The 12,628-nt window shown below is 40.6% G+C and overlaps 1 protein-coding gene across 9 annotated transcripts in view; it reads left to right on the forward strand.

Moving 5' to 3' along the window:
- Positions 1-12,628, forward strand: part of PHACTR4 (phosphatase and actin regulator 4) — a 103,343-nt gene that overhangs the window by 17,464 nt on the left and 73,251 nt on the right. For 7 of the 9 annotated variants that reach the window (XM_030327867.1, XM_030327864.1, XM_030327858.1 and 4 more), the window contains exon 2: positions 8,684-8,737. Coding sequence is in view for 7 of the 9 variants with exons in the window: in XM_030327858.1 (XP_030183718.1) it covers positions 8,722-8,737 (16 nt within the window). In the remaining 2 variants the exon portion in view is untranslated. Of the gene's footprint in view, positions 1-2,991; positions 3,041-8,683; positions 8,738-12,628 lie in introns of those variants that run through there. The other 2 variants (XM_030327859.1, XM_030327862.1) reach the window with 1 other exon arrangement.

Raw genomic sequence — 12,628 nt, forward strand, 5'->3', positions numbered from 1 at the left:
TTACACAAATGAACACACTGCATTCAGGCTTCTAATGACTGTAGCCAGTATTAATCCCTTATTCTCTCTAATTCCTTTTATACTTGTTATTGGAAGATTAATACTCAACTAATTTGACTTCCTAGCTAGTCTTTTTTTAGTGGTTGCTCTGGGGATTATAATTCACATGTTACTTTAAAACAGTCTAGGGGTGCCTGGGTGGCTCAGTTGGTTGCGTGTCCGACTTCAGCTCAGGTCATGATCTCATGGTTCGTGGGTTCAAGGCCAGTGTCAGGCTCTGTGCCGACTGCTCAGAGCCTGGAGCCTGCTTCAGATTCTGTGTCTCCCTCTCTCTCTACTCCTCCCCCCGCTGGCTTACCCACGCACACTCTCTCTCAACACCTAGGCCTCTTCAGGTAGTTTTGTTGACTGGTTTTTTTTTTTCCCCTGTATATAGACCATACTTTCCTGTTTGGGTGACTCATAATTTTTTCTGAAAACTGAGCCATTTAAAATAATGTGGCAAGTTTGAAAATCAGATTCTCCCCTCCCTCCTGTGGGTTTCTTATTGCTGTTTATTTAGTGACTTTCCTGGACTAAGTATGTATAGAGCCTGTATGCTTTATTGCGTATGGCCTTTGCAGTCTCTGCTTAGTTGGTTTAGTAGTTAGCCAATGATTAGACAGAGATTTCCTTAAGTGTCTTGAACCAATAAATCACCCACCCTTTGCCAAAGGTGCTGTGTCTGTATGTTGGAGTATACCTTCAATACTCCCTGCAGGTAGTTTACAACCTTCCCTTAGCCATCACTTCCTGCTTGCACAGAATTTCAAGGTCAACCGCAGGTAAGAGATCAGGGCCTCCTCTCATGCCTTTCCTGGGTTTGTGCACAGCCTGTAAATGCATGTGCCCTTCTAGATACCCAGGAATATGTCAGAGCTTTCCAGAGTCCCTTACAGACATGTCATTCCTGAACATTTATGGGTTTTTTGTTCAGAGTTAGCCTCCAGCTGGTATCACTGCCTTAGGCTGTTGGGATGTTAAACCACTGTCACTGAAGGGTTTTGAAAAATGCCCTCAGGATAGGGCTGTTCACATGGAGCAAGCTCTGAATGAGGTCAAATAAAGATAAGGAGCTTGGACTTTTCTTGGTGCTGTTAGTTCGATCACATACTAACAGCTCTCTGAGGATGGGGCTTTGAGGGAGCTCCACATTTGTTGTATCTTTTCCAGTAGCTGCTAGGCTGTGGTTTTCATAGCTACTGTAGTTACGGAGTTCTTCATTTTCAAGGCTAACACAAACCTGAAGAGAGGGAAATGAAAGTCAGTTGAAATGCCATCTTAATGATCACTGGAACCTTACCAAGGGTCAGCTAGTTTTGTTTTTTGTTTGTTTTGTTTTTTAAACCTTTCCTTAATGTTTATTTATTTTGAGGGAGGGAGGGAGAGAGAGAGAGAGCACTCAAGCAGGAAAGAGGCAGAGAGAGAGGGAGACAGATAATCCCAAGCAAACTCTGCGCCCACAGTAGACACAGGGCTTGATCTCATGAACTGTGAGATCATAACCTGAGCCGAAATCAAGAGTTGGTTAGTTGAATGCTTTACTGACTGAGCCACCTGGGCGTCCCTCTTTTTTTTTTTTTTTTTTAATTGCAGTAAAATATACACTATGAAGTTTACCATTTAAGCATTTCTTGAGAGTATTGTCAGTGACATATTGTTCTACAACCATTACCACCCTCTATCTTCAGAAATTTTTCATCTTACCAAACTGAAACTCTATATCCATTAATGATAATTCCTCATTCTCCCCTCCTGCCAGCCCCTGGAAACACCATCTGACTTTCTGTCTCTGAATTTGACGGCTCTAGGTAAAGTGGGATCCTACAATGTCTTCCTTTTGGATTTGGCTTATTTCATTTAGCATAATGTCTCAAGATTCATCTATGTTGTGGGGAGGCTGGGTGGCTCAGTCCATTAAGCATTGGACTTCGGCTCAGATCATGATCTTACGGTTTGTGGGTTCAAAGCCTGTGTCAGGCTCTGTGCTGACTGCTCTGAGCCTGGAGCCTGCTTCAGATTCTGTGTCTCTTTCTCTCTCTGCCCCTCTCCCACTCACATTGTCTCTCTGTCTCTCAAAAATAAATAAACGTTTAAAAAAATTTTTAAAGACTCATCTGTGTTGTAATGCATGTCAGGCTTCCATTCCTTATTAAGGCTGAATAATATATACCACATTTTATTTATTCATTCATCTGTTGATGAATATTTTGGTTGTTTCTACCTTTTGGCTGTTGTTAGTAATGCTAGTGTGAACATGGGTGTATAAGTATCTGTTTGAGTCCCTGCTTTCAATTCTTCAGGGTGTATACTCAGTAGTAGAATTGCAGGATCATGTGATAATTTTTTTTTGAAAAATTTTTTAGGAACTGCCATACTGTTTTCACAATGGCCGCACCATTTTGTGTTACAGTACATAATTCTCCAAATCCTCTTGACACTTATTTTCTGTTTTTAATTTTGACGACGTAAAGTTTATCTACTTTTTCTTTTGTTGCTTATGGTTCTGGTATCATATCTAAGAAACTTAATTGCCTGACTAAAGGTTGTAAGCTTAGACCTATCTTTTCTCCTAAGAGTTTTATAGTTTTAGCTCTTACATTTAGGTCTTTAATTTATTTTGACTTAATTTTTGTGTTTTCTATTTCTCTAATTTCTGCTCTAATCCATATTGTTTACTTTTTTCCCAGTGTCTCATGGTAAAAGGTTAGGTTGTTGATTAGAGATCTTTCTTCTTAATTTTACTTTTGTAACATTTTTTAAATGTTTATTTATTTGAGAGAGAGAGAGAGAGAGAGAGAGAGAGAGAATCCCAAATACGCTCCTTGCCATCAACACATAGCCCAACACGGGCACGAACCCATGAACTGCCAGATGATAACCTGAGCCAAAGTCGGACGCTTAATCGACTGAGCCACCCAGACAACCCTCTTTCTTCCCTTTTTATTGTAGGTGTTTACAGCTATACATTTCTCTCTAAGCACTCCTTTAGCTGCACCTGGTAAGTTTTGGAATTTTGTGTCTTCGTTTTTGTTCCTGTCATCTACTTGTTTATACATGTTGAGAGAATAGCTCCTCCAGAATACTGGTGGGCCTCTCTTCTATCTGGGGGATGCTTAGAAGAGGGAAGTTGGTGTGGTGAACTATATCTCCTGCTGCTGCAACTGGTCTCAACATTACAACTGGTAATTATTACCTCCCTCCACTCTCCATTTCAGATTCCCCTTGTCTTCTGCTGCCATCTCACCAGTCTGGATGTCTTGCTTGGTAGTGTGACCCAGACCTTCATTCCTGAAGGATCTGAACAACTAGCTACCATGTGTTTCTTAGGCCAGAGTATCCAATTTGTCTGTTTACTGTGCATTCAGAATTGGGAAAGCGAGTACCAGTAGGCACCCAAATGGATCATCTGAGTTTCAGATATATTGTCACTGTCCCCTTGTGGAAAGCAGCCCTACTTCTTTCTGATAATAAGGATCAGTTATCCCTGCCAAGGTGGTAATTCCTCTTCTTTGCCTACTATCCCTAGATATAAGAACTCCAAAATGCCCAGGTGGCACCCATAGCTAATAGTCTTGGGATTCTTTTGTCTCCTATGGAAGTGTTCTTTTTGATGATGAATATCTTTAGAGTTGCAGGGATAGGACGCACACATTCTCCAGGTGGGCCTTTGGGATTTGGTGACAAACAGGGTATCCTGTTTCTACCTACCATTTTTCCATATCCATGTATTTTTCCTGTTGAAGACATAGCATGTAAAGGTCTTTGACTTGGTGCATATGTTGCATCCTGGAGGGTGGCACTTTGATCTCATAACATATTACATTGAGTTGATCCTTCAGCTTTGCCTTCAGGCCATTTCAGTGGTCTTTAAGGTAGGAGCTTTTACATGATGCTATTGTATGATACCGCCAGTGGATCTCATGGTCCTGGGCCCTATCCTGCACTTAATGTAATGACATGATATTGTGTGGGATGATGCTTACTGATAGATTACAATTTTCCTGAACTCTCAGGTAGTGATGTTCCTTTGGGCAGGAAAGGCAAACCTCTACCCAGAATATGTCCTTATTCCTTTTGGAATAAATTGCTCACCTTTTCATGGTGGAAGGGGCCAAATATAGTCAGTCAACTTGCCATCATGTGGCCTATTGGTTTCCTTAAAAGGTGGTGCCATATTGGAGCTTAGTGTTTGCCTCTGTGGCTGGCCATTTGGACTTTTTGCGGCATCAGTAACTGGAGCATAACTGGGAGTTCATTCTGTGGTCCATGCATGGTATATATCTCTGCCACTATGTCCACTTTCTTTCATGTGCTCATTTTGTCAGCACTTGGGAGGCCATGACAAAAGATGGCTGACAAATTAGTTGAGTCATTGTCTGTTTGGTTGTTTAGTGCTTCTTCCATGGCAGATGTTCTCTGATGAATGTTAACATGTCGTACAAAGGTCTTAACATGTTGTATCCACTCCTATGCCCTCCTGCATGCCTCTACCCTAAGACCTCCTTGCCCCAATATGCCAGTCTTTCCACTTTTATGCCCCCTGACCAGCATGTTAGGACACTTTCCTGTGAACTATCACACCACTTCTTTGTCTACACAAAGTAGACAGTCAAGTGTACTGCTTAAAGCTCTGTCCATTGGGAGGGTTTTCCTTTACCACTGTCTTTCCGTGCCACCCCCGGAGTGGGGCTGTGCCTGTTCATTTTTGACTCGTATCCGCATACAGCTATCTATGAAAAATGCGAAGTTTTTTTTCTCTGTTAGCTGGCTATAGGGCCTCCTATATGTCCAGAAAGGTATATGCTGAGGGATATTCTTGTACAACAGTGGTGGATGATATGATGATTTGGGCTCTCTGCTCAAGCTTGTGGGTCCTATTTGTGCTTGCTCTTGGTTGTATCATTTTCATCTTATGCTGTATTGTTACTGGGTACACCCGACGTTACAGCTTGGTGTGTTTCATAGAACCTAGGTCATGATGGATGCTTCTAAGTAAACGGTCACTTGGTGTCCCATGGTCAGGTGCTCCATATCTACTAGGACATAGTATATCATGCCAGGAGTTGTGCAGAAGGCATATGATTTCCTCCTACAAGTGGCATGGGCTTGCTCCAGAACCCCAGTGGTCTGTGTAGTGATTCTCCCACTGGGGCTTGCTGTAATACCATAGGATCGGCCAGGTTGTTTGTATCACCACCCAGGCCTGCAGTCCTCTCCTGTTTTGAGCTCTTCTCCACATGCGCCTTTTTGTGTCACCTGGTTTAGAAGCCAGAGCAGTATTCTCAGGTGTTGTGCTTCCCTCTTACTGGCGGGCGATGCAAGATGCAATTATTTACTTGGATGACTTTACTTGAATGGCATGTCTTGTCAAGTCCTGACTACTAAAGATTTTACTGATGTAATGGGTTCCTGAACCTTTGAGATATTTATCTCTCACTTGTCTGGAATGCATGTTTCCTGACTAGGCCATCAGTGTGCTATCTACCTCTTGCTCATCTGGCCCAGTTAGCAAGATGTTATTAATATAGTGGTCACTGTGATGTCCTGCAAGAAGTCCAGATGATCTATGTCTCTTAGGACTATATTATGCAAGAGAGGGGAAAATTGACATAGTCCTTTAAGTGAGAATCCCAATCAGGCTCTGCACTGTCAGCACAGAGCCCTACGTGGGGCTTGATCCCATGAACCATGAGATCATGACCTGAGCTGAAACCAAGCGTTGGCTGTTTAACCAACTGAGCCACCCAGGTGCCCCTCTGATTATTCTTTTAAAGTGTACTTATTGATTTTGAGAGAGAGACACACACAGAACCAGACGGGGAGGGGCAGAGAAAGAGGGAGAGAGAGAGAATCCCAAGCAGGCTCCGTGCTGTTAGCCTGATGTGGGGCTCCATCTCATGAACTGTGAGATCATGACCTGAGCTGAAATCAAGAGTCAGATGCTTAACTGATTGCGCTGCCCAGGCGCCCCAGGGATTCTGATTTTTTAGTGGGGTAACTACCCTCAGCATCCTGACCTTCCATCCTTAATTTCTTTTAATGTTTCAAATAGAGAAGTGCTCTTATTGGCAGTTTGTCTATTGTGCTTCTAGTGACATCATGTTCCATTAACTATCTCCATAAATCTGAGTCTGGACCCTTTGACTGCCACTCTGACTTTGCTGGTCTGTATGGTAATTGTGTCCCTCTGGCTTTTAACAGTTAAGTACCAGGGTCTGGGTTCCTTTGTTTTAAGCTCCTCCCATCACCATTGCTATCAGTGGGGTTAGTTTTGTTAACAACCTCTCCTGTGCAGGAGACCAGCTATTAAACTTCCTAATGACACTGGAGCCCATCTCACCAGCACATTCTTTATGGCATCCTCCTGGCCATTCCAAGGAACATAATAATTTGATGGGTTTTCTGACCTACTTCAGCATGCCTACTTCCTTGAACCTTTGATTCCTTCCTCCACTGTCTGCCGTTGTAGTTTTGGTGTTGGTACTTAGCATGGGCCATCACATTTCCAGTTTTAGCAACCTTCCTGGTGGTAAGTTCACATCATATCCTGAGGTTTTTGCCAGGGTGGTAAATCCCATATTTCCAGAGAGTAATAGATAACCTCTTCCTTGTCAGTTTTATGTTCTGATCATCATGTTGAGGCATCCTCAGAATTCAGTCACTGTTTTACTCCCCTGGCCCCTGCCATACATGCTTTGCTAAGTCTTGCAACTACCTTTGGTTATAATTCCTTTCTGATCTATCAGAAATAGCACTTGTGGGCTCAGTTATGTTGTGACTTACACTAGCCAGGAGGTGGCAGATCCTGAGGGGGGCATTGTTTTACTGAGCAAGATGTGGAGACCTCTGCATTATTTTCAAGTGAGAGGTGAATGCTGGTTCTTGTGGGGAGGTTGGGCCACTTTTGTAGTCTCAGGAGGTTACGGTGTATTTGGACATTTGAGATTTTGGAAGGGACATTAATCCAGTTATCTCCCTCCCATGTATTAGGGTCTAATTTTTTCCCAATCAGGGACCTGACCTTGGCATAACATACCTCTCTTGGCTGAGCATTAACCTTCAGAGCTGGCCTATTCTGAATAACTCCTGCCACGGGTCTTCAGCTTTTTCTGTCCTGCTGCCCCAGAGTAGAGTTTACCAATAAGGCTTGTGGCTTTCATATTTGACTTTCAACTGACTGTTAATTCACTCTTCATTTTTTGTTATTACTGAATTTAGCAATAGCCATTCAATTCAGTTGTCATTATAGTTATTGTTTTCCCTTTGCTGTTCAAATGCCTGATACATTCAGTCAGCTAGAGCATTCCCTTCCACAGATAGACCACCACTGTTTACCACTGGTGAAAGTTTAAGAATTGGACCAGCACCTTTTACCAGGGATTATCTGTGTTAGACCTACCACCAGCAGGGGGGTCCTCACTGCCATCTAGGCTGTGAGCAATTCAGCTCCAAAACCCTTTCATACTCCCAGTTTTCTCAGGTCACTCCGACACCAGCTGTTGGTAGGTTGTGTTCTCTGAAAAGCAGACTCTGAATTGGGAGTTTAGTATTCATTCAGACTGTTTATTAGGGAATGCCCTTGGGATCAAAACCACAAAAGAGATAGGAAGTGAGATTGGGCAGATTGATCCTTGTCTTAATTAAGGGTAAAGGAGATTGGGTATCTATACTCAGTCAAATTTCTTTCAAAACATTGTTTTATTTTCATACTTGAACATCCTAAACTTAAAACTTACTGCATTTGAAATAACTCGTACTTTCTTTAGGCAAAATCACTTCTTTCTAAGATATGGATACCCTTTCTCAGATGTTTATGTGAGTTTTATCGGGTGTCTGGGGTGGGGTGGGGGGGTATGTGTTTTTACATAAGAACTATCCTTTTTCCTTACACTGTAGTAAATTCAAGATGGGGGCTGGAAAGGTAACTTACTTGAGTAAACTGAGAATAATATATTTTAAAATGAAAATTAGGGGCATCTGGGTGGCTCAGTTGGTTAAGCATCAACTTCAGCTCAAGTCATGATCTTATGGTTTGTGAGTTTGAGCCCTGCATTGGTCTCCACGCTGATCATGCGGAGCCTACTTGGGATTCTCTCTCCCTGTCTCCACCCCTCCCCCACTTGTGCGCGCACTCACGTGCACTGTGTCTCTGTCTCTGTGTCTCTCAAAATGAATAAGTAAACTTAAATTAGCCTTAAATGTTTTATGATATTTTTATACTATATATCTGTATCTCAGCTGTCTTAAAATAAACCCCAGTTGGTAATGTTCTCACTTAATACATTATACATTTCTATAATGTTCCAGCCTTAATGTTTATTTTATTTTGAGAGAGAGAGAGTGCATGTGCGTGCATGTGGGCACAGAAAAGGGGCAGAGAAAGAAAATTCCAAGCAGCCTCCGTGCTCTCAGTGCAGAGCCTGACGCCAGCGGGGCTCAATCCCACGAACTGTGAGATCATGACTGAGCCAAAATCAAGAATTGGACGCTTAACTGACTGAGCCACCAAGGCACTCCTATAATGTTCCACTTTTAAACTATAATCACTGTTACTGAATTGGGTGTTAAAAAAAAAAAAAACACATAAAAGGTGGTGGATTTTATGTTTTAAAGTATATCATTTACCTTTTTCTCTCTTTAGAAACTATACCTCACCTCCCTAAACTGGTTAATAGTGGCATGGAAGATCCATTTGGTGAGTATCACTTAACATTTTTCTTAGTAAATGATATTTGTGTTTTATCCTCACCTCCATTAAACCTCTGTAAATTAATTTTTTTCATGTTCAGTATGCTGCTCTGTAGCTTAATGGCTCTCAGGCTTTTTGGTCTCAGGATCCCTTTATACTGTAAATATAATTGAAGGCCCAAGAGAGCTTTGTTGGCATGACTTATATTTATTGATATTTACTGTGTTACTGTGAAATATGTTACTGTTGATATTTACTATGTTATACAAATTTTTAAAATATTGTTTCATTTATAACAGCTTTAATAAATTCATAAGCTTCATAAATAACATTGTTAATGAAAAATAACTCCCAAAACAAGGGGGGAAAAAAAGCAACAGGGGAGGGATTATTTTACTTTTTTTGCGAGTCTCTTTAATGTCTGACTTAATAGAAGACAACTGGATTCGCATAGCTGCTCCTGCAGTCTGTTCTGTATCACGTACCATGTAGTCTCTGGAAAATTGACTATACAATTGAGAGATTGTGAGAGTGAAAAGGCAAATAACATCTTTGTCTTATTTTTAAAAAATAATTCTAACCTTGCTATTTAGGGATCCCCAGTGTTTCCTACATTGTACTTTGAGACCTGCTGATCTAGAATGCTACTTACTTCAAATAAAACAAAGAACCATTTGGCAAGTTAAAATAAGAAGTTTAAAATTCTCGATCTTGAACACTTAGGAACTTATGAATTCTTCTGTTTGGTTGGAAGTTTAGTTCTGCTACTATTTCCAAACAAGTGTGCTTTGAAGTTCTTCATTAGTACTTGGCCAGTGAAAGATACCATGGAAGTAATCATAATGGCAAGGATGTTCACTATTTCTAGTGAAGTTTGTATGTATGTGATATTTTATCTAACAGCATGGTTAAGGGAATGTAAATCTAGATACACAAAGGTTTAGTATCTACCTTTCTGACTAAAAAGTAAGTTGCTGTTTTCCTATTGATTCTAATTTCAAAGAGAGATATAGTCTAGGGTATCCACCCCTTCCTCCCCCCAAATCATATTACAGATTAGGAAGACTAGTTAGGAAGAACTTAAAATTTAAAATAGGAGTTTAAAATATGCAAAAAAAAGGGACCAGAGACTGTTTTCCTTAGACTGTTAACCTTAGCATGCTGGAGTAAGATTTTGATTCAGGCATTTTGTGATTCTTTGCTAAATGTGAAGAAATCTGAATCTCCTCTTATGCCAATGTAACTTGAAGTATAAGAAAAATATTACCAACTTTATATTCTACTCGTGCCCAGTTACCCTAGATGACTGAGATCAGCGTTGGGCTACTGGTACAAGTAATGAGTAGTTCAGGTTAATAGCTATTGTCTTGCTTTGAGAACTTTGCAAGATCCAAATTTCTTCTGCTTTTTAAAAAAAATTTTTTTTAATGTTTATTTTTGAGAGAGAGAGAGAGAGAGAGAGAGAGAGAGCGAGCGGGGGAGGGGCAGAGAGAGAGAGAAAGACACAGAATCTGAAAAGAGGCCCCAGGCTCTGAGCTGTCAGCACAGAGCTGGATGCGGGGCTCGAACTCACAAGCGGTGAGATCATGACCTGAGCCGAAGTCGGACGCTTAACGGACTGAGCCACCCAGGCGCCCCTCTTCTCTCCTTTTAATGTAACTGCTTTTTTAGGACCTTGGCCCCCTGAAGGGCTCTTACATCAAGTTCATCAACATAATCCTTAGTTTGAACACTAGAGGGCAGTCAGTACTTTAGTGATAAATTTGTAGTTTTATTATTAAGTTAATTCTGGTAGGGATTCCTTATGAATGGTTTAGTAAATTTAGTTGATTTTGGTTGCTTGGTGACAAATCGTATAGAACATGTACATGTGACAAACTAGAGTAACTTTTGACAACTCCAAGAATGTTTACTGGAAACAATTTTTCTCTATAACCCCCTTACCTCACCTAACTTAAGCATAACTTAAATTTAATCGCATCTAATTAATGTGCTTTTGATCACCAACATGAGAAAAAGGAAGGTGGTGTTCTGTGCTAGTGAGATTTTTCCTCTTCTACTTTAAATCTTGGAATCATAACCTGATTAGCATTTATATTCATAATGTGGATTCTAAAGAAAAATGGAATTTTCTTATTTGCTTACAAAACATACATATGATAATGTTTGCTGGGTTATGATCTGCTCTGTGCCATTTGACAAAGAAAAGAATTCTGAATGTAAAATAAGTGTGTTTCAAAGATGGTAGAGTCCTTACAAGATAGGGTGAGAATTTTGTGATAATTAGGTTAGCTAACAGTTATACAAATGCACTGAAAAAGAATTATTTGTTGTATTCTGAAAACAAAAGTGAGGGATGTTGACCCATCAAGTTACAGTGAGCAGACCTAATGCCTCTGGGACCTTTCCTACGTGGACAGATTTTTTTTTTTTTTTTTTTTTTTTTTAAGAAATGTCTTTTTTTTTTTTTTTTAATGTTTATTTATTTTTGAGACAGAGAGAGACAGAGCATGAACAGGGGAGGGGCAGAGAGAGAGGGAGACACGGAATTGGAAGCAGGCTCCAGGCTCTGGGCCATCAGCCCAGAGCCCGACGCGGGGCTCGAACTCACGGACCGTGAGATCGTGACCTGAGCCGAAGTTGGACGCTTAACCGACTGAGCCACCCAGGCGCCCCGCTACGTGGACAGATATTTACACATTTCATTATATAATATTTTAAAATCACCTTTGTTAATACTATCACTGGTCTCACTGTAAAAGTCTTAAATATTGAGAAGCTGTCACACTCACTCTGGATATGTCTTCCAAAATTACCATTCTCTTTTGAAAGCCTGACTTATATCACTGGCAACAAGTACTGTCAGTTTTCTTTGTAGTGATAGGCTCACTTTCATTCAATTTTGAGAAAATACCTGTCAAATATCTAAGCTTGAATAATATAGTTTGTCATTCAACCCTTCAAGTAAAAATGGTATTTTATGGAAAAAGAAAAGAAAGAAAGAAAAATACCTGGCTAGTTCAGCTGGCAACTCAGTCACACAAGTGCTTTTCCTAAAGGTAACTGTTGTACGTAAGTATATGTTTTATGCGTACTTCCCATTTCCTCATATAGAATAATAGAAGGATATGTACTGAAGGATTTAGTTTTTATTAAAACTAATAACTTTTACTGCTTCATCAAAGACATTCTTAAAATTGGCATTGTTCTTCAACTGCAGTAATGTAGTGGTGAAGACCATGAGTTCTATTAACAGTTTGGTGCCACTGCCTTGATTTGTGTTAAGGTATGAGCAGTTTTGCTCACCATTGTTTTTGTACCATCAGGATAAGTGTCAACACCAGAAAAAGGCAAATAATCCTTTAGTATTACTAAGTCTATAGCTGTACCTCTTAGACTGCTGGAAGGATTTCAGGGATCCCCAGGCATCAATGGACCATCCTTTCTTCAGTTTCCTGAGGCTTAAGGAGTCTATTCTATGGAAGAAAAGCAACTATGGGCAAAGTCAAGACTTGTCCTGGAGGTTGTACTGGGCAGGGCTCCAGTGTGGACCTAGTCTTGGACAGGTGGCAGAAAGACAGTCAGAGGGAGTGGGCAGCTCTGTGATTTCTTCTAAGTTGACCATGACCCACCTACAGCTTTCAGGACTTGGTTAAAGAACACTTCTCTGGGATGAAATGAGTGTTCTGAGCTCGTTAGGCAGCCAAGTATTTTGAGTAGAAATTCATCAGCATTTAGTCAAGATAAACTGAGATATTGTCAAGATAAACGTTGTTATATTATATTAGTCAAGATAAACGTTCTTTTATTGAAAGAGGATAAATGGCAGCAGAGATCGTGGTGCTGACAACCTTCAGTCTGTCTCTTGAGTCATACTGTTTCAATCTGGGCAGATGT

The sequence above is a fragment of the Lynx canadensis genome, chromosome C1 (genome assembly GCF_007474595.2).
Source record: "Lynx canadensis isolate LIC74 chromosome C1, mLynCan4.pri.v2, whole genome shotgun sequence".
Taxonomy (NCBI): Eukaryota; Metazoa; Chordata; class Mammalia; order Carnivora; family Felidae; genus Lynx; species Lynx canadensis.